The sequence below is a fragment of the Lottia gigantea genome (assembly GCF_000327385.1).
Source record: "Lottia gigantea unplaced genomic scaffold LOTGIsca_46, whole genome shotgun sequence".
NCBI classification, from domain to species: domain Eukaryota; kingdom Metazoa; phylum Mollusca; class Gastropoda; family Lottiidae; genus Lottia; species Lottia gigantea.
In genome coordinates, this window is record NW_008709614.1 from 976,814 (window position 1) to 998,759 (window position 21,946).

The 21,946-nt window shown below is 32.1% G+C and overlaps 4 protein-coding genes across 4 annotated transcripts; all 4 read left to right on the top strand.

Moving 5' to 3' along the window:
- Positions 1 to 5,023: 5,023 nt before the first annotated feature.
- Positions 5,024 to 6,931, top strand: LOTGIDRAFT_124263 (hypothetical protein; the record flags this gene model as incomplete). The annotated part of the gene is made up of 1 exon (XM_009061137.1): positions 5,024 to 6,931. One exon carries the CDS (start codon positions 5,024 to 5,026, stop codon positions 6,929 to 6,931), a length of 1,908 nt encoding a protein of 635 aa, XP_009059385.1.
- A 7,566-nt stretch (positions 6,932 to 14,497) lies between these two features.
- Positions 14,498 to 15,925, top strand: LOTGIDRAFT_164607 (hypothetical protein; the record flags this gene model as incomplete). The annotated part of the gene is made up of 2 exons (XM_009061138.1): positions 14,498 to 14,560; positions 15,347 to 15,925. 2 exons carry the CDS (start codon positions 14,498 to 14,500, stop codon positions 15,923 to 15,925), a joined length of 642 nt encoding a protein of 213 aa, XP_009059386.1.
- A 1,101-nt stretch (positions 15,926 to 17,026) lies between these two features.
- Positions 17,027 to 17,683, top strand: LOTGIDRAFT_164608 (hypothetical protein; the record flags this gene model as incomplete). The annotated part of the gene is made up of 1 exon (XM_009061139.1): positions 17,027 to 17,683. One exon carries the CDS (start codon positions 17,027 to 17,029, stop codon positions 17,681 to 17,683), a length of 657 nt encoding a protein of 218 aa, XP_009059387.1.
- A 461-nt stretch (positions 17,684 to 18,144) lies between these two features.
- LOTGIDRAFT_164609 (hypothetical protein) lies at positions 18,145 to 19,989 on the top strand (the record flags this gene model as incomplete). The annotated part of the gene is made up of 2 exons (XM_009061140.1): positions 18,145 to 18,304; positions 19,316 to 19,989. The coding sequence occupies 2 exons, from the start codon at positions 18,145 to 18,147 to the stop codon at positions 19,987 to 19,989; spliced, it is 834 nt and encodes a 277-aa protein (XP_009059388.1).
- Between the last annotated feature and the right edge of the window lie 1,957 nt (positions 19,990 to 21,946).

A 21,946-nucleotide genomic window follows, 5' to 3' on the forward strand; every position in this document is an offset into this window, starting at 1 on the left:
CAAAAGGTCCAAAACAGTGTCATTTTTAATTTTGCGCAAGAATCGTTTGGAATAGCCCCTCTCTCTTAATTTACTGAAAACTAGTCTACAAGCTGCATCAAAATCTACTTTTTGAGTGCAAATTCTAAAAAAACGTAAAATTTGTGATTTGATTATTCCCGTAAAAGTATGTTTTGGGTGAAAAGAGTTTTTATATAAAAGTTGGTGAGTATCCGTTGGTTTAAAAAATACTTTGATGTCTAATATGTTTGTTTGAGAGAAACTTGGTCCTTTGAATACCGTAGTATCCAAAAAATCCATACTTTGTTCAGAAATATTCGCAGTTAGTTTTACAGAAGTATAATTAACTTCTCTTAGTATTTATCTTCAATATCAATTCATTATAACTAGTGACATTTCCTCCAAAGAACTACGATTTTAAAATAACATAGTGACTGACAAAATAAGATACGTAGCGTGATTTATTGCTAAAAGTCACTGAAACAACATAAGAATATGGTCCACTTTTTGTTCCATAGAAATTTTCTGCTGACACGGAATCCGCTAGTTGATCACGTGTCTTCATTCGTTGGACTACATTCTAGCAGACGACACTTGGAATTCCGATTACGGCTATGGAATTTAAGGAAATTCGGCTGATAAAAATGGTGACGTTTGGTAATAAGTGAAATCCGCCATTTTGTATTTGTCAAATGTATTAATACATTTTACCTTGCTTGAAACTACTGGATTCATTCTACTAGCTGATGTTGTAGAGAAATTATTATTAAAACAAACTAATGCGGAGGTCGTGCAAGGTCGCTCATGTAAATTATTAATCATTTCCGGAAATCCACGAATAATAGGTTTCCGCGAAATAAGATTACTCGACTGTATGTAAAGTTTGGGTCTGAAATCTTTCTAACGTCAATGTACCCTCACGCATGATTAGCGCGCACTGTTGATTGCCTTATATGGAAAGTGAAAGTACAATTCCTCGAATAGCTTTTCCCAAATTATATAAGTAGTTACTTATTATTGTAATTTTGTATCTTTTCAGTTAATCGTCAAATATCATATCTTGTTAGATTCAGCATTATCCACATATTTATGGTTTTATGATATTAAGGTTTTAATTGTTTGGTAGCGTATATACAATCAATTTGAAGATAATTTCTTATCGTTCCGACGTAATTCGATTATTTCCGTTTCATTTCGATTTGAATTGTTGCGTAAGCTAGTATTTATCGGAATAGGACTAAACGTGAGGGGTGGTTCGTCCATTGTTTACAGTTGGTTTATAAACACCTCGACACATCTCATCTTTACACTGTCAATTACATTGTCATTAAAACAACTTCATACAGGTGAATCGGGCACTATACCATTAGTTTAAGGTTAGTCTTTTTGTTTTAAGTTTTAATTTGAAAAATGCTATATTTTATTTTTATTAAAACATACAATATATATTAATATAAAGAGTGTGCAATTTGTCATTTTTTTTATTGCAGTCATATTAATAAGGTCGTAACATAAAAACAGTCTACGTTTTACAATATGCAATAGATTTTACCAAATGTCAAAAAACAAATTAGATGTAGTTACTATGTATAGAGTTAAATCTGACAAGATAATATGTCCAGGTCCTGTCAAAACTTTAAGATGAGGTATGTTAGATAGTAGAAAAGAAAAACTTGACGTCATAAAGGATGAAACCACATTTGTAATTGATCCATTAAATATTTACGTAGCTGATAAAACTAAAGTTTGAGAATAGAAATTTCAATATGCAAATCGTATAATATAACAATTATGAATTTTTCACCAAGGGTGTAAATGATATGGATATTTAAAAACGATAGAGGGTATTATAGGCAATTCGTGTGATATTCAAACCATAGACGCTAGTTTGATTGGGATATTTATTCTTGGATATATCAACATAAGTTAATTCAACGTTAGCGTTATGTTGATAGATGAAGCGAAAAGATGGGAAATTATATGCCATTAAATTATCAGGATTGTCAAGCCATGTCAGATATAATTTACACGTATTTCATTCACTCTTAAAGCTATTGCATTGCATATTTAAATTATTTGTATTTCTTGTAAATCTTTTCAGAAGCAATTTATTTCTTATCAAACTTATTTATTCTTATGCTGAAATCCATAGTCTATAACGTATAAGATAATAAATCTTTGACACTTAATACGTATTATATGACATTATTTTGTATGGAGTGCACACGTCAACTGGGCTTGTTTTGTCATTGTTTTTATTTTTACCTTGTACTCAACTAACACTTTATAAATAACACTTTCTACAACATCAAAACACCCTTTTCTTTACCGTCTTTATTTCTTTTAAACAAAGTGTGTAAGGTTAAAACTTTAAATTGTTAAAGACAAGTTTCGAACCTAGAAACATTTTTAAAATACTTGTACGTTGAGTGTGTCATTGTGGCAGCATCCTTTTTTTAAAACTAAATGATGGAATTCGGTTCCAATGATTTAAACTCATATTAAACAATTTTGTATTCTGCTTCCTTTCGTTTAAAATTTTCTGAAAAAAAAATGTTGTAATGTGCCAAATATATGCAGTATCATTTCGCAACCCCTTAAATAATCTTAGTTTTTCAATTGAAGACGTTTTAACATAGAACCTTTCAATTTCAAAATTGTATACATAAATGTTTAAAGTTCATTACTTCCTTTCGAATCCCCTATATATTATTTTCACTCGCAATGATATCCAAAAAAAATTCATTCTTGAAGGAAATATCCTTTGGGCTTTATAGAAACCCAGTTTACTAGTAAATAATCTCGGGGCTTTATAGAAACCCATTTTACTGGCAACGTGTTCATCAGTTTTTAGGGGCCCATGTTATATATTTCAAACGCGATTACCGGAAACCATTAAAGTTATATATGCATTCATTTTAGCAAACAAAACAAATAACAGGAAATAAAACCAACAAACCTTTGACATCGAAACCAATGTTAAGGTCAATCGAATTGTCTTCGAGCATCCGGGTATAATAGATATCAAAATAGTGTAGAAATTATCTAATTGTCCCAAATCAAGATTCATTATATTAATGTTTATACTCTTATTGTACATGTTTAAGCGTTATTATAATTATTTCGTGCTTAAAGGGATTTGCCATTTTGGGGGTTGATTTGGGTCTTGAACATATTATGTAAATAATCTTCAGAAGTACTAGAATTTTACGAAAATTGCACAATTCCTTCAAAAATACCTCAACCTAGGAATTTGTCTTTTCATTTCGATACATGTCTCAAGAAAAGACCAGTCGTTATTCTAACTTTCAAACACATACTCTTTGACACACGTGGATTTTCAGGCCCATATTCCGACAGTGAGCTGTGAACAATGTTACTAGTTAGCGTAGCTAAAAGAATTCCCGTTTCTGACACTAAGGTACAATTGGTCAAAACAATGGCGTAACTGTCCCTTTAAAAATCACTTTTTAGAGTAAAAAATTCTTATCCAATGTATACATTTCTTTCAACATGTAAAGAGTAGAGCAGTTGACTTACAACATGTTGATCGTGTAAACAGCAGAGAATAACTTAAACAGGCGTCTCATCATTGTTAAACAGTCCAGGGATTATTTCATTCAAAATCGGCGTGGTGAGTGCAAGATTTAATACTACCCGTTGTATATCAAATATCAAATCACTGCATTAGTTCGTTACCCAAATTAAAAGCATTAACAATTTTAAGTGACATATCAACTAAAATTAACCATAATCTAAACAATAACAATTTTAATAACATAGCATGATTATAATAATATTCATTATAAATTGATAATTGGTTCCCAATCACAGTCGTTCGGAACGGGAAACCGCCGAATCAGCGTATTAACGGGTAATTGTACGTATTTTCAGGGATATTAGACATCTCTTAACCAAATTACAGCTTTTTAGGTTGAACCATTTTAAAATAAGATAATTCCTTGTCAATAAAATTAATGCCGAAAGTAAATACTCTTATATCTCCTCTTTAATTAAAAAAAATGCTCCATGAGGACGATATTCTCAGCACACACAAAATTAAAAAATCTTTGTACGTGAGAAAATTGCCTTCAAAAATTTGAAATTTGGATTATTTCATTCAAAAGATGAATGGCCATCCCCAAACTGTCGATTGTAAAGGTTTCTCTAGTTGGCATAATTAACAATGGGGATATGCTTGTAGGACAGAATTAGAGAGAAATGAAACAAAATATCACTTGAACAAACTGGACAGGCAATATCTTATATGGAAGAAAGGAATTCGGGCGAGTTTTTGTGGCTATATTGAGCAATAATTTCAAAAGATGTGAAATTATAGCTATTATTTTCAGCATTTTACCGGGAATTTTGAAAATGCAGGGATTCCAATGTTGCCCGACCTATAAAGCTATAATTTGCTCCAAAGATATCTAATATCCTTAAAAATATCAGTTCAAAATATTATGATCATAGCTTTGATATTTTATGAAAAACCTGAATTGAAAAGTGTTGTCGTTTTTTTCTTATGTGCCACCATATATGACATAAACAAAATCACCAATGCATCCAATATACCTCTTGCTTTATATTAGTTTTAATGGAGAAATAACTATCGATAATACAACCCCGTAAAGAGTCGTGGCATAAATATTCCAGCATTATTGGGACATAATAATACACATGATGATGGTAATATAATCATATTAACACCTATCATTGTAAAAATTCAAATTTCTGAAAAGTTTTCGCTCTTATATTTGTGTGACTTCACTTGAAGTTGTATTACTGAATAACATGTTGTAAAGATTGTATATGTTAATTACCGAAAATTGTCCGAAAATACTGAATATATACTGAAAAAATACTGGTGACTTTTAAAGATCCAATATTCTGTTTTTTCAGAATGAGTTACTCAGTTATGATGATTATTTTACTCGTTGGATCAGTTTCCAGTCATAAACAGTGTGAACCATCCGATGATGTGTGTGAATTTTGGCTAAATGTTGAATATAAAATGTCCATGATGAAAGATGGTGAGGCTTTGTTTCCTGCTAATGGTAAATTATATAAATACGATGTGACTAACACCAGCGCTGCGGAACCTGTAGATCTGGAAAATGTAGCTATAACAGATGGTTGGGAAGAACCACGTCTACTGATTGCTGTAAATGATCAGTTCCCGGGACCAGCAATTGAGGTCTATCAAGGACAAACGGTGGTCGTACATGTCACCAACTCACTTCCCAGTGATTCTATGACAATACATTGGCATGGCTTGCCACAGGTTGGAACTCCGTGGATGGATGGTGTATCATTTCTGACACAGTGTCCCTTTCTTCCGGGGCAAACATTCACCTATCGCTTTAAAGCCTCGCATAAAGGAACGTATTGGTATCATTCACATATTGGTATGATGCGTTCTATGGGCAATTATGGGCCCTTGATAATAAGAGAGAAGAAACCGTTGCGAATGAAGGAGTTCATAATGTTACTCACAGAATGGAACCATGATTGGGATTCCAATCTTGCCCAACTGAAAGAGGAGGATGGTATGTTCATCAATCGAACGGAAATTAAAGAAACACATTCTCTAGACGGTGCTAAATTTAGTTTGTTTAATTTTCATTCAGTTCTAGTTAATGGTAAAGGTCGATATTTCTCTGAGACGGGTGACAATGGGGCGCCTTTAGAGAATTTTTCTGTAGACAAGAGGAATGACTATGTATTTCGCATTATAGCAGCAGGTGTCCAGGTACCATTTAGATTCTCCATAGACAATCATGATATAACTGTAATAGCCTCAGATGGTTATGATCTTGATCCTTACACAGCAGAATCGTTGATCATTCACCCAGGGGAAAGATATGATGTCCAGATAAGTGCCTCTGCTGATATTTCTAATTACTGGATACGCATTGTGTCTGTGGAAGCAGATGTAGAACGATTTGGATTAGCTATTTTGAAGTATAAAGGTGCTACTGGCGTTGAGCCAACGACATCAAAGAGACTCTGTACTGCACAAAACAAGTGCAGGGTTGTAAACTGCCCTTTCTTACATTACCCCCAGTCTCAAAACATTGAATGTGTTACTTTCGACCAGTTGAAGAATAAGGTTGAAGATAAAGCCCCAAACGGTCCTCTGGAAGAAGATCAAGAATTCTTTCTGAATTTCGCTTTCCCTGGATTAGCGTGGATTCCAGGTTCGGTTAATGGAAGAACATTCAGGAAACCTGTTGTTTCTGCTCTAACTCAACCTCAAGAGATTGAAATTGAATGTAAAGATGATTGTGGAGAAGAGAAAGTATGTCAGTGCCCTTACTCTATAGATTTGCATCATGGAAAAACATATCAGATGGTTTTTCTAAACATGGGAATTGGAAAAGGTTTCTCGCATCCAATACACATGCATGGACATTCCTTTTATGTTCTAAAAATGGGATATGGTAGCTATAATGCTACTACTGGAAAGATAATAGGCGATAACTTAGATATTGATTGTCGAGGTCATTTAGACAGAGAAAAGAGTTTCTGTAATGATGCCACATGGACAAACCCAAGTTGGTTGGGAGGTAATGTTCCAGGACTTGAACTCAAGAATCCACCAAGAAAAGATACGATAATTGTTCCTACTGGAGGTTATGTTGTGGTAAGAATCAAGGCTGATAATCCTGGTGTTTGGTTCATGCATTGTCATATTGAGCTACATACAATGGATGGTATGGCTGTTATGCTAAACGAGTCGTTTGACATGCATCCACCTCCACCTGAAGGATTTCCAACATGTGGCAACTTTGACTATTCTCGGCCAGCTCCCATGAGAATGCCATCATCATCTACACCCAAACCACACGACGAAGAAAAGAACGAAGGTCCTGGATACAGCAAATATGACAGATATGGGGGAGAATTAGGTAACTTTTTTAAAAACTAATCTGAAAATCTGTATCAAAATACAAATCGGTATTTTCTAAAGTGTAGGTAGGGCCAATACTTTTTCAAATCGGTTTCTCCATGTCAGCAATGGTAAAACGTCTAGTAGATTGAATGGGATGTGATTTTGACAGGTGTCGAAAATGAGTAAAGGATATGACAATTTCTCCTAATTGCATATTGCATTGAGTTGCCTGTTTTATAAGCTCAATCAGGTACAAGTGTCAGCTATAATTATTTCATTCTGAAATTTATCACACGATCTATCGTATGAATAATTTGTATTAATAATGGAATACTTGTGCTGTGTTTTTTGTAGATAGTTTAAAAGATAATAGAGCATTCTGGGGAATAGTCGGTGCTTTAATTGCTATAGTATTAATACAGTCTGTATTATTGGTTTGGACATGTAGAAAGGCATTCCGAGAAGAAGAAGATAGTAAAATTACTTCAATGTGATTAGAAATATATTGTTAGAGACTATAACTTACATTACAGTGGTTATATTATCAGAAGACTATTAAAATATTTTTATATCTGCTTATTAAACCTACATACCGTCATGCATAGACAATAATAATAACTATAATAATAATAATCACTTTATTAGGGTAAGAAATGGATTGTTTAAATTAATTATCAATCTGGACACTATATAAATTCGTCAGGTATTTTGGAAATGTTGTATATATATATATTGCGCATTTTATTTCAGGTATGCAAAATTATTAATGTATGTGCATATTAGCCCGAGGCAGATATGATTTAAACTTTGAACCTTTCAATTATTTGATAATCGTATTAGATTGTGAATTTTTCTAGTAAGAAAGTACGCCGGTGGTAATGTATGTATTATGTTATTGAAGAAATGTCGTTATATTCACTTTATTATTATTGTATCTATGGGGAGGATCTAACTATACCTCGTTCTGCTCTAATTTAATTCTATTCACAGATTCACACTAACTGTAAATAATAGAAATACCGCTGCAACTCGGTCATACATCAGATCATATAACAGCGCGATGGTATTTAATCAACATTTATACCTCTTTTAGAATATCTATACGGTCGGCAAACGAGATTATATATATCTGTATGGACACACTCCGGTAATTCATTTGCAAATTGTATCCATGTTAAATCTCAAAATTCAACCTTCTATAACTATTTCCAGAAATCTCCTTGAAAACTTGTCATATGAAAGCCTGACCAATGCTTAGTTTCTGTACAAATGTTAAATATATCATGACCATGAAAATCTTGAACTAGCCAAACTGAAAGTATACCACTACATTATTCTAACATCGGCTTGACTGTCAATGCACACAAAACGACTGTTTTTAGAATTATCCTTCAGCATGAAAATCTCTCATCATCTCACTAAATCTGAGAGAAAATGCAATTTCAGGCATCAAATTCCAAATCTGGATCACAATTTACTTAAAAATAGGCTGGCAAAACCTCCAAAAGGGAGGGAGAAAGAGGATTTCTAAAAACAGCACGGACTAATACAATCATTAGCGTAAAATTAAGTGGGTCCGTATCTTCTTTCATTTTATCTAAATCCTTTGAGTTACTTCCCTTGAATTAAAAATTCATATTATGCAGGATTGAAGCTTTTTATAATCAACCTAGTGTACAAGCAAAAAAGAGAATAAACCTCAAAGCAGAGTTATAGATCTGGTAAAAATAAATTAAAAATCGGTCAAGGTTTTATAAAGATATTAAATTCAATAATGGCAGAATAAGCAAGATAGCTTGCCAGGAAAGGTAGCATACGCCCACTGGCAGCTTTGATTTTAAATAAAACTAGAGCCACTCGTGGCACAGAGTGGGACTTTGCAAATGTAGCAATTTGCTAAAGACCCCGAAAAAATCAACCATCGACGATAATTAGGTCAAGCGCAAGAACAAGTCTAAAGTTGATAATTTTTTATTTTTTAGAAGATTCTAATACCGGAAGTAGACGTCAGACCTCACAAATGAAAGTATCAGCAGATAGCCAAGGTCAATGACCTTTGATCTTGTAAAGGAGAAGGCCTAAAAAGGTCAAGATCAAGAGATATACGCCATTAAAATTTCAAATTGCTAACGACTATAAAACCAGAAGTTGACTTAGGACAGCAAATATAAAAGTATAAATAGATAGCCAATGCCAATGACGTTTGATCCTACAAAGGTCAAGGTCAACAAAGGTCAAGTTCAAAAATTAAAAATTTTGAATTTCCAAAACCTGTTCCTTTTTTTGAACTATGAAGCGGAAACAACCAAAATTCTAAGACAAAGTGGCTCAAAATATAAGGTAATTGTGTAAAAAGTTCCATTTTGAACAAATGTATACTTTGCGAGTTATGCCCCTGGCCAAAAATATCAATAATAAGTAATTTAACCCGGAAGTGCCACGCCAAACTCAATTTTTTTTGAATAAGTTAATCAATATTCAAAATGTTACGTTATGTTCCAAATGTCAAGTTCCTACATAATAGAGGTCAAAAGATATAGGTCAACAAAAGTAAAAAAAGGGTCAAAATCGAAAAATGAAAATATCCAAATGTTAAAACCCGTTCCTTTTTTGAAACTATAAAGCTGAAACAACTGAGCTGTTAATACATACTGGCCAAAAGGATGAGGTAATTGTGTGCAAAGTCTCTTTTTGAACAAACGCATCCTATGCGAGTTATGCCCCAGCCCCAAAATGTAAACAATTAGTAATTTAACCCGGATGTGCCACGCCCACATAAGTTTTTTTGTCATAGGTGAATTCATATTCAAAGTGTCTAGTTGTATTCCAAATATCAAGGTTCTACATAGAAAAGGTCATAAGATATACATACACGAAGATCAAAAAGACACAAATATGGTAAAACTAAACTCAAATTTGAAAAAATCACGAATTTCAATTTTGCTTTAAAAAAGCAATTGTTCTATATCTATGTAAAGTGCATGAGAACCACATTAGAAAACCGAAAAAATTAACCCTCTAGGTTAATTAGGTCACGTGCTAGAGCAGTCCAAAGTTGCGAATTTGGATTTTTACGGATAGCTATAAAACCGGAAGTACATATCGGAGGTCAAAGGTCAAAGTATCAAATGATAGCCAAGTTCAATGACCTTTGACCCTATAAAGGTCAAGGTCATCAAAGGTCAAGGTCACGAGATATACGCCATCAAATATTGAAAAAATTCAATCGCAAATTGCAAAAAAGCAAAATCGAAATTCAAAAATCGGCTTCCTGCGATCTCTCTTAATTTTTATGTTCTTTCATTTGACACCAAAATTTTGAAAGTCGGTTCAGCCAAATTGGCTGAATAAAAATCGAAGAGTTTCAGGGAAATCAAAATGGCGGCCAAAGTTTCACGTCTGTTCCGGATTTTTTTTTCTTCGTTTTTTTGTCATAACTTTGTCTATCTATAAGCATAAATTTTTTTGTCCTATACAAATTACACCGGAAGATATTCAACCGGAAGTGAACATCGATTTCCTGTTTAAACCGGAAGTGAAATTGAAATTTTTACTGTACCATTTTGTTTCTTTCTTAAACTGTCTTTGCTCAATTTTTTTCAGATTAATCAGACAAAAAGCAACAAAAATGAAAAAAATGCAAAATTTGGCAAAAAAAATGTCTGCGACAAATTTTCGAATTTTGAAATTTTGAAACTGCTATTCTTTCAGATTTTGCCAGTAGATTCCAAAAATGCAAACCCAAAGAAAATCGACCGAAAAATACGACTTCTAGAGCCGATTAACTATTCTTGCTCATATTGAACTGTGGCACTTCCGGTTTTGCAAAAAAGATCCAAAATATATTTATGCACATCGTCGCCTATATCTAAGGTTCGTGAATGTTGAATGGTTGCTGCAACTATTGTAGTTTAAGCTCAGGAAGGTGTGTAAATTTCGAAAAAAAAAAAAAAAAAAAAAAAAAAAAAAAAAGAATTGACATTTCGATAACAAACTGGGACTTTGCTGAAAGCAAAGTCCCACAAATATTTAGCAATACAGTTACTATCACCAGTAAGAAATATTCAACCTTCAGTCATACACTTCTTTTTAATGTTTTGAGGCGATACCGAATAATATTACCAAGTTTCATCAAAATCTGTCAAGAATTGGGCCTTCTAGAGTGTTTACAAGCTAAAACTTGAACGCTTTTTAAGAACAGGGGCAATAATTCTTATCTAATTATTTTCCGATTATTCTGATTTTCGTTAGGGTTCATCTTTGGGTGATTACAAACACTAACACCAAGTTTCGTCAAAATCCATCAAGATTTGTGCCTTCTGGAGTGTTTACGAGCTCAAGATTAAACCCGTTTTCAAGAACAAGGGCAATAACTCATACTTAATATTTTTCAATTTTTCTTATTACCGATAGAGTTTATCCTTGGGTGATTACAAACACTCACACCAAGTTTCGTCAAAATCCCCCCAGAATTGTGCCTTCTAGAGTGTTTACAAGCTAACATTGAAAGCGTTTTCAAGAACAAGGGCAATAACTCATACTAATTATTTTTTTTTTATTTTTTTTTATTTTAAATAGGGTTCATTCCTGGGTGATAACAAACATTCACACTAAGTTTCATCAAAATCCGACAAGAATTGCGCCTTCGAGAGTGTTTATGAGTGTTTTAAGAAGAAGGGCAATACAATAGAATAAATATTTTTCGATTTTTCTCATTTTCAGTAGGGTTCACCCTTGGGTGATGACAAACAACCATACCAATCAATCAAGAATTGTGCCTTGTAGAATGTTTACGAGCAATAATGGACGGTCAGGGTGACGAAAATATACGCCCCCTTTTTCATGTGGGCGTATAAAAATCATTAGAAAACTAAGTTTACTCTTTTGACATTTACAAAAAAATTAGAATGATGTTTTCTGTATTATTCTCAGTTGTTTTACTTAAATGTGTTTACCTTTCTTTTCTTGAAAATGAATGCTATTTTCAATGGAATGGATTTAGGCTATATCTATAGAAAAACAAACCACAATTTCTACTCAAATTTTAAACCTTATAAATGGCAGATGGAAAACTAGATCCAATATTTCAATTACATGATCCAATTCGATATGCATTTAATAAAAAGAAAGAAGATTACATTATTATCAGCCCCAATGTCGGTTCTAAATCCCAACTAAATGATGGTGGACGGGTCACTTTCGAGATTAATTCACTGTCAAATTGGCTGCTTCTGTCTGATGCTTATTTCAGATGCGATTTCAAAATAAAAATGAGAATCGTGTTCCACAAACTAACACAACATTAGAAAACAATTTCTTCCCATCTCTTTTCCGTGAGATGATTTTAGAGGCAGGTTCAAATCCGATAGAAACAATTAAACACCCCTGGGGAATTTGATACAATGTTGAAAACAGTTTTATATCGACTTCGATTCAGTCTCAGGCTGGATACCCGATGTTGGAAGTGTTTTAAAAGAACCGGTAAGAAATGTTGCAAATGATTTAGCTAGAGTGAGAGTTATTGCTCGAAACACATAGAGAAAGAGTAGGACGAGCATCTAATCATGGATTTGAAAAACGAGTACTTCAATACAACAATACCGTTGGCTAATAGTTGGGGTAATTACGTAAATTGGAAGTTATATCCATTATTCGGTCTTTTGGAACACAGAAAGGTTTCCATAGGATTACCATATACAATTCATCTACAAAGAGAAATCAACGATGATAAGATATTCTTAGAGAGAATCATAATAATAATAATAATAACTTTATTAGAAACCCAGTTGCACAAGGCAATCTTCCCTGGGATCTTTCTGCATAAAACTACGATAACATATTTACAAAATGATAAACAAAAAATAAGAATGAAATTAAATGAATATATGAAAATGTATGGTTGCGATAATAATGTGATTAACACATAAAATAAATGTGTTGATAACCATACCATTATCACGGCACCATTGGCTGATAGTGTTTAAGTCCTCTTGAAGACAGCTTTGAATGTAGTCTAGTTTTTTATCGGAAAAATGTATAGTAGTATCATCAGCAAATATTTCGGGAATGACATTTTTAGTATAAAATGGAAGATCGTTTATGAAGATAAGAAACAAAAGTGGTCCAAGGATAGATCCCTGAGGAACACCACATTTTAGCGTCCTCTTGAAAATTACCAAGACAGACTTTTTGGTTACGGTTTGATAAATACGATTTAATTAAATATAACAAATTAGGATGAAATTTATATAAAATAAGTTTGTCAAGAAGGAGCTGGTGATCCAAAAGATCAAAAGCCTTACTGAAATCCAAGTAGACAACACCTGTCAATTTACCCTGGTCTAAACATGCAAGCCAATTATCAGTAATCCGAACTAGTGCTGTAGAACAAGAATGATTCTCTCTAAAACCGACTGGTTAACATAAAATAAATTGAAATTATTAAAATAGGACTTAATATTAATGGAGATATGTTTTTCAAAAATTTTAGAAATGGTGGGTAAAAAAAAAATTGGTCTATAATTGGAAATGTTTTCTTTGGGACCTTTTTTATAAATTGGCTCTATTTTAGCTTCTTTCAGTTGATCGGGAAAGATACATTTGGTTAAACACAAATTTATAATATGAGTAAGTCAACTTGAAATCACCTCAGCTGACATTTTTAAAAAATTTTGGGCTGTCTAAACCCGTAGCCTTTTTGGGTTCAAGGTTTTTAAGATATCTTAGTACTTCTGAAACTGAGATAAGAGGTAGGTCAAATAGAAAATCACCAGAAACTTTGTCATTGACGTAATTTTGAATGATATTTGGTTGTTGAAGAGGTTTATACGGCGGCTTTATATCGTCTGTTATATTGGTAAAATAATCCTTCCAATACAAAATTAGAAATAACAAAACTCCAACTTTATATACCTGTCATAACACCATCAATTGAAGTAGGAGTAAATATAAATATTCATATTGAAAAAACACAAGGAGATGTAACCGGGTACTGTTTATTATTGGAAGAAGCAAAACATTTAATTAAAATAGCAGATAGAAGAATGATAAGATTTGAGTAAAAAATACCCTTAAAAAGTTATTGAAACAGCTTCACCAACTGTAATAGCTTACAATGGTAAAAAAAATCAACATAAATAAAAAAAACTTATTGATGAATATAAATATTGTCAGAGATGAAATAGATTTAGAAAGAATTGACGCGAACGCAAAGGAAGGTGGATTTTTACCTTTCCAACCATTGATATTTGCTGGCCTGACCGTAGCTGTCAACGGCAAGAAAGAAGCTGATGCTGAAAGAAGTGAAAAACGTAGACATAATATGGAAATGGAAAAGATAGCGGGAGGTTCAGGAGTAGCAGATATATTAGAGACAGTTAAAGAAGTTTGAAATCGATTTATCGAAGAAACCAAGAAAACTGTTAAACAAGGATTAAATAATCTAATAGATAAGATTGACACTGGAGAAATGAAAGTCAAACAAATGGGAAATACCATAGTTTTTAAAAACATACGTTCTGGAGAGGGGCTATTTCTTTCAAAGTATAAAGGAGAAGGTATAATTTTTAGAACAAAAATATAGGAGTAATAAATAGATAAAAAATGGGAAAGAAATTTAAACAATCAGAAATATTCCCAGTAACTCAATGCTTATGTGTATATGCGGTAGTTTAGGTTCTGGTAAAACTCATCTCACTTTTAACATGTTGACAACACCAAAACTTTTAGATTTCGATTCACTATATATCTACACAACAACACCAGAGCAATCATATTATCAATTCCTCAAAGCTTTAGAATATTTACCAAAGGATCCGTTCAAGACATATTCAAATATTATGAAGACAATGATGAGAAAAGAATCCATCTTTCCATCCAACGGATATAAAAGTTTTTCTTACGAAAAATGTTAATGATTTAGATTTGTCTAAAATTGATAGTGACCGAAAGAACTTATAGTGTTTGACGACTGTGTAGCACAAAGAAATCAAGCTGTTCAACAAGAATTCTTCACGAACGGAAGACATCCCAACTGTCACTGCATATACCAATCCCAATCCTTTTACGGGATGGATGCTATGTTTATTAGAACAAATGCAAATTGTTTTTTATTATTTGAATTAAACGACAAAGATTTATCTCAAATCATTCAGTCTATAAATCACGGAATGGACAGAGATACATATAAAAACGTTTGTAAAGCTCAATGGAGAAACCCAGATGATCATGGATATATATTTGTAAATACTAGAAAACCTAGTGAAAAGTTATGACGGACATTTGTTAAATTTTATTTTTTTTAAATTGAGTAGCCATTGGAATAATATTTCAAAAAGAAATATGCAATATATCAAAGCTAAGAATAAAATAAAGTCATAGGTTGAAAATAACAAATTACAACAACATGTACTAACAGAAAATTTACAAACTCTATTTCAACCAATATTGAAGACTCAAGAGGATATTAAAAAGAAATTAGCTATAGAAGCTAAGGTTAATCCTTCTCATATAGAATATCCACCTATTGATTATGGTGAAGTTATAATTAGGACATTAGATGATATACAACATTATTTTTCAAATCAAGATCCATTCTTACCAAAAACAATTAAACCAACTATTGATAAGGATGGATTACTTCTTAACGATTTTAGGGTTCGTTTCAATAAAGACAACCTAACATTTAAAATTGACACAAAAGAAGGTATATATAATTTAACAACTGGTATGATTAATCTTATGAATGGCTATGATGAAGAAGGTTATAGTTTTAGTGATTTAAAGTCATACGTACAAATTCTTAGATCGATTAGAAGAGGTGTAAAAACTTCAAGATTAAAAAGCAAGGAAAAGAATTGGAAGGCTTTGATGACATCGATGACAATAATTACGATGAGAACTATAATGATGATGTCAATTACAACGAGGAACTACTTTATTTTAGCAGCCATGAAAGAAGGTCATCGATCAGACAGACAATATAATGAAGTGAATTGTATACTAAAAAGATTCATAGAGAAGGTATTATAGATAAAAATGATTATAAAAACGTGATTAAAATGTCAAATAAAGAACAATTATTCGTTATAAATAAATAAATAAATCAGACATTAAATTATCTCTGGATTATGAGTATGAACTTGATCGCAATCGAGAATATGAATTGGCATTAAAATAAAATTTTTACAATTCCACTAGAAATATCAACGAAGATAATAACCAAATGAAAATATCAACAGATAACGGAGCTACATTCAAAACCATAAGTTTACTACCAGGAAGCTATGAATACGTAGCCATAAACGAATACCTATCTGAATATTGAGGAAGTACAAATGGTAAAAACAATATTGGATTCGGAGGTAATTTGAATCTGAACAAAATAAAATTGATATTAAGTTGATTTCAACATAGAAAATTCATTGGATGCGTTACTAAGATTTGATAAACAAATATATACGCAATCAACTTTAGCACCATATAAAGCTAATATCGTGAATGATATCGATGTGATAAATATAAATTGCAATTTGATAAACGGTGGATTTTTCAATAAATACAAACGTCAGATTATTAACAGTCTTCCAACATTCACTGTTCCTATTGGATATAGAATTATAGAAAAACCATTTCCAACAACATATTTACCTCTTAATTCGCTCTTCATTCTCTTCTTGAATAGTTAGATAATCGAAATCATCAAATTCATAGTTTCCATCCAAAACCAATTCATCTTTATCACCATAAGATACACGATTCCTTCACTATTTGGTGGCTTTCTCTTTACAAGATTCAAATAGTAGTATATGAGCTCGTAGATTGGTCGCATTTTTCCCCCATTCCATTTCATTTCATGGGAAAAATGCGACCAATTTATGAGCTCCCAAAAAAAAAGACCTAAATTCCCTACATTTCATAAATTCCTACAGCAAAAGATCCTACGTTTCATAAAATTCTTACATTTCATAGATTCTTACACCAAAAAACACCTTTAATCAATTTCCTACATTCCATCAAAAAAGCATATTAAAAATACCCTTATATAAAATAACATCTGGTTTTAAAATGTAGAAGGGAGATAACTCTTGTTTAGGAAAAAACAATTTTCTACTCAAATTTTAAACTTTAAAAATGGCAAATAAAATACTAGATCCAATCTTTAGATTATACGATCCGATTTGTTATTCATTTAACAAGAAAAAAGAGGATTATATTATCATCTCACCGACTGTTGGTTCTAAATCCCAATTGAATGATGGTGGTAGAATTACCTTCGAAATAAATTCATTATCGAATTGGTTGCTTCTTTCCGATGCTTATTTCAGATGCGATTTCAAAATCAAAGACGCCACTCAGAATCAAGTTCCTCAAACAAATACAACGTTAGAAAACAATTTCTTTCCATCTTTATTTAGCGAGATGGTTTTGAAAGCTGGTTCAAATCCGATAGAAACCATTAAACACCCTGGGGAATTCAACACAATGTTGAAAACAGTTTTATATCCTAAAGATTTCGATTCAGTCTCGGGTTGGATACCCGATGTTGGCGATGGAAGTGTTTTAAAAGAACCGGTAAGAAATCTTGCAAATGATGCCGATTTAGCTAGAGTGAGAGTTGTTGCTCGAAACACGATAGAAAGAGTAGCACGAGCAGCTAATCATGGATTCGAAAAACGAGTACTTCAGTACAATAATGTTGTTGAGAATAATAGGTGGGGTAAATTGGAAATTATATCCTTTATTCGGTCTGTTGGAACACAGAAAGGTTTCCATAGGCTTACCATATAAAATTCATCTATAAAGAGAAATCAACGACGATAAGATATTCTTTGGAGAGCATGGTTCAGATGCAAAATTAGAAATAACAAATCTCCAACTTTTCATACCCGTAATAACACCATCAATTGAAGTAGAAACGAGAATATTCAACTCGTTAACTAAAGATATTGAAATAGCTTTTCTTCATCGTAACACGGTAGGTAGCATGATTTTAACGGGAGAATCCACCACGTGGCCAATCACTAACACTATTAAACCAGCAAGATATTTAATGGCTGGTTTCAAGAACTTACCAGATTCTCAAACAAATAACAATAATGTCTTTAGAGTGGCAATGAACCAAACTCAAAATCCTTTAATCCATAAAGTTCAAGTAAGATTACTTACTTACTACTGGAATAACAAAAACCGTCCTCTCAAAGAAAGCAGCTGCAGTAACAGCAGCTGAAGAACGTAGACACAATTTAGCAATGGAAAAGGAAGCACGAGGTTCAGGAGTGGGAGAAATGATAGGCACAATAAAAGAATTTGGAAAAAGATTTGGGGGAGAAACCAAGAAAACTGTTAAACAAGGATTAAATAAATTAGTAGATAGTATTGACACGGGAGAAGTCAAAGTCAAACATAAGGGTAATGGAATATTTTTTAAAAAATATACACTCTGGAGAAGGAATATTTCTTTCAAAGTATAAAGGAGAAGGGGTGATTTTTGGAACAAACTAAAATAATAAAAAATGGGCAAAAAATTTAATCATTCAGAAATATTTCCTAATAACCCAATGCTCATGTGTATATGCGGTAGTTCCGTTCTGGGAAAACTCTTCTCACTTTTAACATGTTGACAACACCAAACCTTTTAGATTTCGATTCTTTGTATATCCACACAACAACACCAGAGCAATCGTATTATCAATTTCTCAAAGCTTTAGAATATCTACCAAAGAAAGATGTTCAAGACCTATTTCAATATTACGAAGAAAACGAAGAAGAAGTGGAAATAAAAGATATCATAGATAACTTCATCGAAGCAAAGAAACCAACGGATATAAAAGTTTTTCTTACGAAAAATGTTAATGATCTAGACTGGTCTAATATTGATAGCAAACGAAAGAACTTAATATTGTTTGACGACTGCGTAGCGTAAAGAAATCAAGCTGTTCAACAAGAATTCTTCACGAAGGGAAGACATCATAACTGTCACTGCATATACCAATCCCAATCTTTTTACGGGATGGATTCTATGTTCATTAGAAAAAATGCAAATTGTTTTTTATTATTTGAATTAAACGATAAAGATTTATCTCAAATCATTCAGTCGATAAATCACGGAATGGACAGAGATGTATTTAAAAAGGTTTGTAAAGCTCAATGGAAAAACCCAGATGATCATGGATATATATTCGTTAATACTAGAAAACCTACAGGTGAAAGAGTTATGACAAAAATTTGTTAAATTTTATTTTTTAAAAAATGGATAATTGGAATAATATTTTAAAAAGAAATAAAGAATATATCAAAACTAAGAATAAAATAAAGACCCAAGTTGAAAATAACAGATTACAACAACTCGGATTAACGGAAAATCTACAAACTCTATTTCAACCCATATCAATCTCAAGAGGAGACTCATCCCTCCTATAGAACCCACACCTCCTATAGAACCTCATCAAATAGAATATCCCATCGATGGTATTATAATTAGGACATTAGATGATATAAATCATTATTTTTCAAACCCTGACCCAGATTTACCAAAGAGCATTTCACCAATTGTTGATTATGATGGGTTATTGTTTAATGAACATAGAATAAGATTTGAAAAAATTTATCCTGTATTCAAAATCGATAGAATAGATTTTATATTTACAACAACAGAAGGATTAATAGATTTAATGAATGGTAAGGATTTTAAGATTGCCGATTACAAGGATTTAGTAGCATACTCAAAATTTCTAAGAGCAATTAAAAGGACAGGACCCGACACAAAAAGATTACAAGACGTTGATAAACGTATAACAGAACTTATTGCTCGTGAATATGAACTTGATGAAGCAGATGATTATACAGAAGATTATCCACCAATCATACAAGAAATAAACGAATTCGAAGATATGATATCTGGACAAGGCATGACGTTTTTATCCGACAACAACGAAGAATTGCTTAATAGATTACTAGTAATATTAGCGGCAATGAAGGAAGGACATCGATCGCACAGACAATATAATGAAGTAAATTGTATACTAAAAAGACTCCTAGAAAAAGGTATCATAGATGAAAATGATTATAAAAACGTGATTAAAAATGTCAAATAAAGAACAACTATTCGTCATCACCTCAAATAAATCAGACATTAAATTATCTCTAGATTATGAGTACGAACTCGATCGCAATCAAGAATATGAATTGGGATTAAAGTATTTCTCTGTTTACAATTCCATTAGAAATATCAACGAAAAAAATAATCAATTAAAAATATCAACAGATAATGGAGTTACGTTCAAAACAATACGTTTACTACCAGGAAGCTATGAATACATAGCCATTAACGAATATCTATCTGAATATGGAGGAAGTGTTAATGGTAAAAACAATATTGAATTCGAAGGTAATTTGAATCTGAACAAAATAAATTAAAATTGATATTAAGAAATAATAGTCAAGTTGATTTCAACTTAGAAAATTCATTGAATACGTTACTAGGATTTGATAAACGAGTATACACCCAATCCCCTTTAGCACCACACAAAGCTAATATCGAGAATAATATCGATGTCATTAATATACATTGCAATTTGATAAACGGTGGATTTTTCAATAAATACAAACGTCAGATCATTTACAGTCTTCCAACATTCACTGTACCGATAGGATATAGAATTATAGAGAAACCATTTCAAACGACGTATTTACCACTGAATTCCTTCATGATTAAAGATATAAATCTGGAAATCAAAGATGGTAAAAATAGGTTTATAGATTTTGGTAACGAGGAAATTGTTATTCAACTTCATTTAAAACAAAAAAATTAACACTCTTCATTCTCTTCTTGAATAGTTAGAGAATCAAAATCATCAAATTCGTAGTTTTCATCTATGTTCAATTCTTTTCCATCGTTCTAAGGATACATGATTCCTTCACTGCTTGGTGCTTTTCTCTTAACGAGATTTAGATAACTTCTAAAAACTTTTTTTGTTTATCATCATCCTTTGGAATAACTACTCCATTGGTGAAACTTTTTACCCAAGGTTTCTTAAATTCATTCGTTACATCGAGTCCACTAGCTAATCGAATATAATCTTCTACGGATATCTTATCTTTAGAGTAACCCTTAAACGTTTTCTTTTCTTTTAAAACACCATCGAAAGTTAGAATGATATTGTATTTAACTTTTGACGCTAAATATAAACCAAATATAATTCCACCATCACCGTAATCATTCTTTCCTTTACAATAATCATTTTCGGACACCAACCCAGCTTCATTTAATTTATCCCAATTGCTAGACGAAATCTATAAACTATCGGTATCCGTATAGTATATTTCAGGCTTATAAAATCCCTCTATCACGCGAATAAAATTATTCATTATTTTTTTACTGTGAGATAAAACGAATGATCCCAAATGACTAGGTGTTAGTCGTGTAGATTTAGGAGGAATAAATTCTTTTTCTTCTTCATTTATCTCAACTATATATTGACTATCATTTACTTTTTCATAGCTTTTGACGTGTGAATCATAATTGGCTTTTAAAGTAGCTTCACTCCATAGATGTCTTGATGTAGTTATATCCTTCTGAATAGATTTACCATACAAGGAATTACCTAATAATTTCATGCAATTACTACCCACAATATTACCTTCTCGTTTATATTTATTTTTTAAGATCTCTTAAAATTAAAATATAATCTCTATAGGGTGGAGTTTTAAAATTTTCTTCGTAAACTATACCATGTAATATTTTAATAATTCGTCCACCGGCTTTCACTATTTCTTGAATATCTACCGAAGTTAAAACGTCGTGACAGAAACCATTTCTGAATCTGATTTTAGTGCCAATTTCCTTTTTATCTTCTTTATTCGTGAAAGTGATTTTATCTTTAGCTGGTATGGGTTGGAAGAACATGTTTTTGGGATATTCAAAACAGACTTTTAAAATAGCAGTTCTAGGTCTGAATTTCTGTTCATTAAAGAGCTTGACAAATTCTTTATTTTCTTCCGGTAGAGTATGTGAGTATGTGAGTAAACTTTTTCTACGTTTTCTTTTTCGGT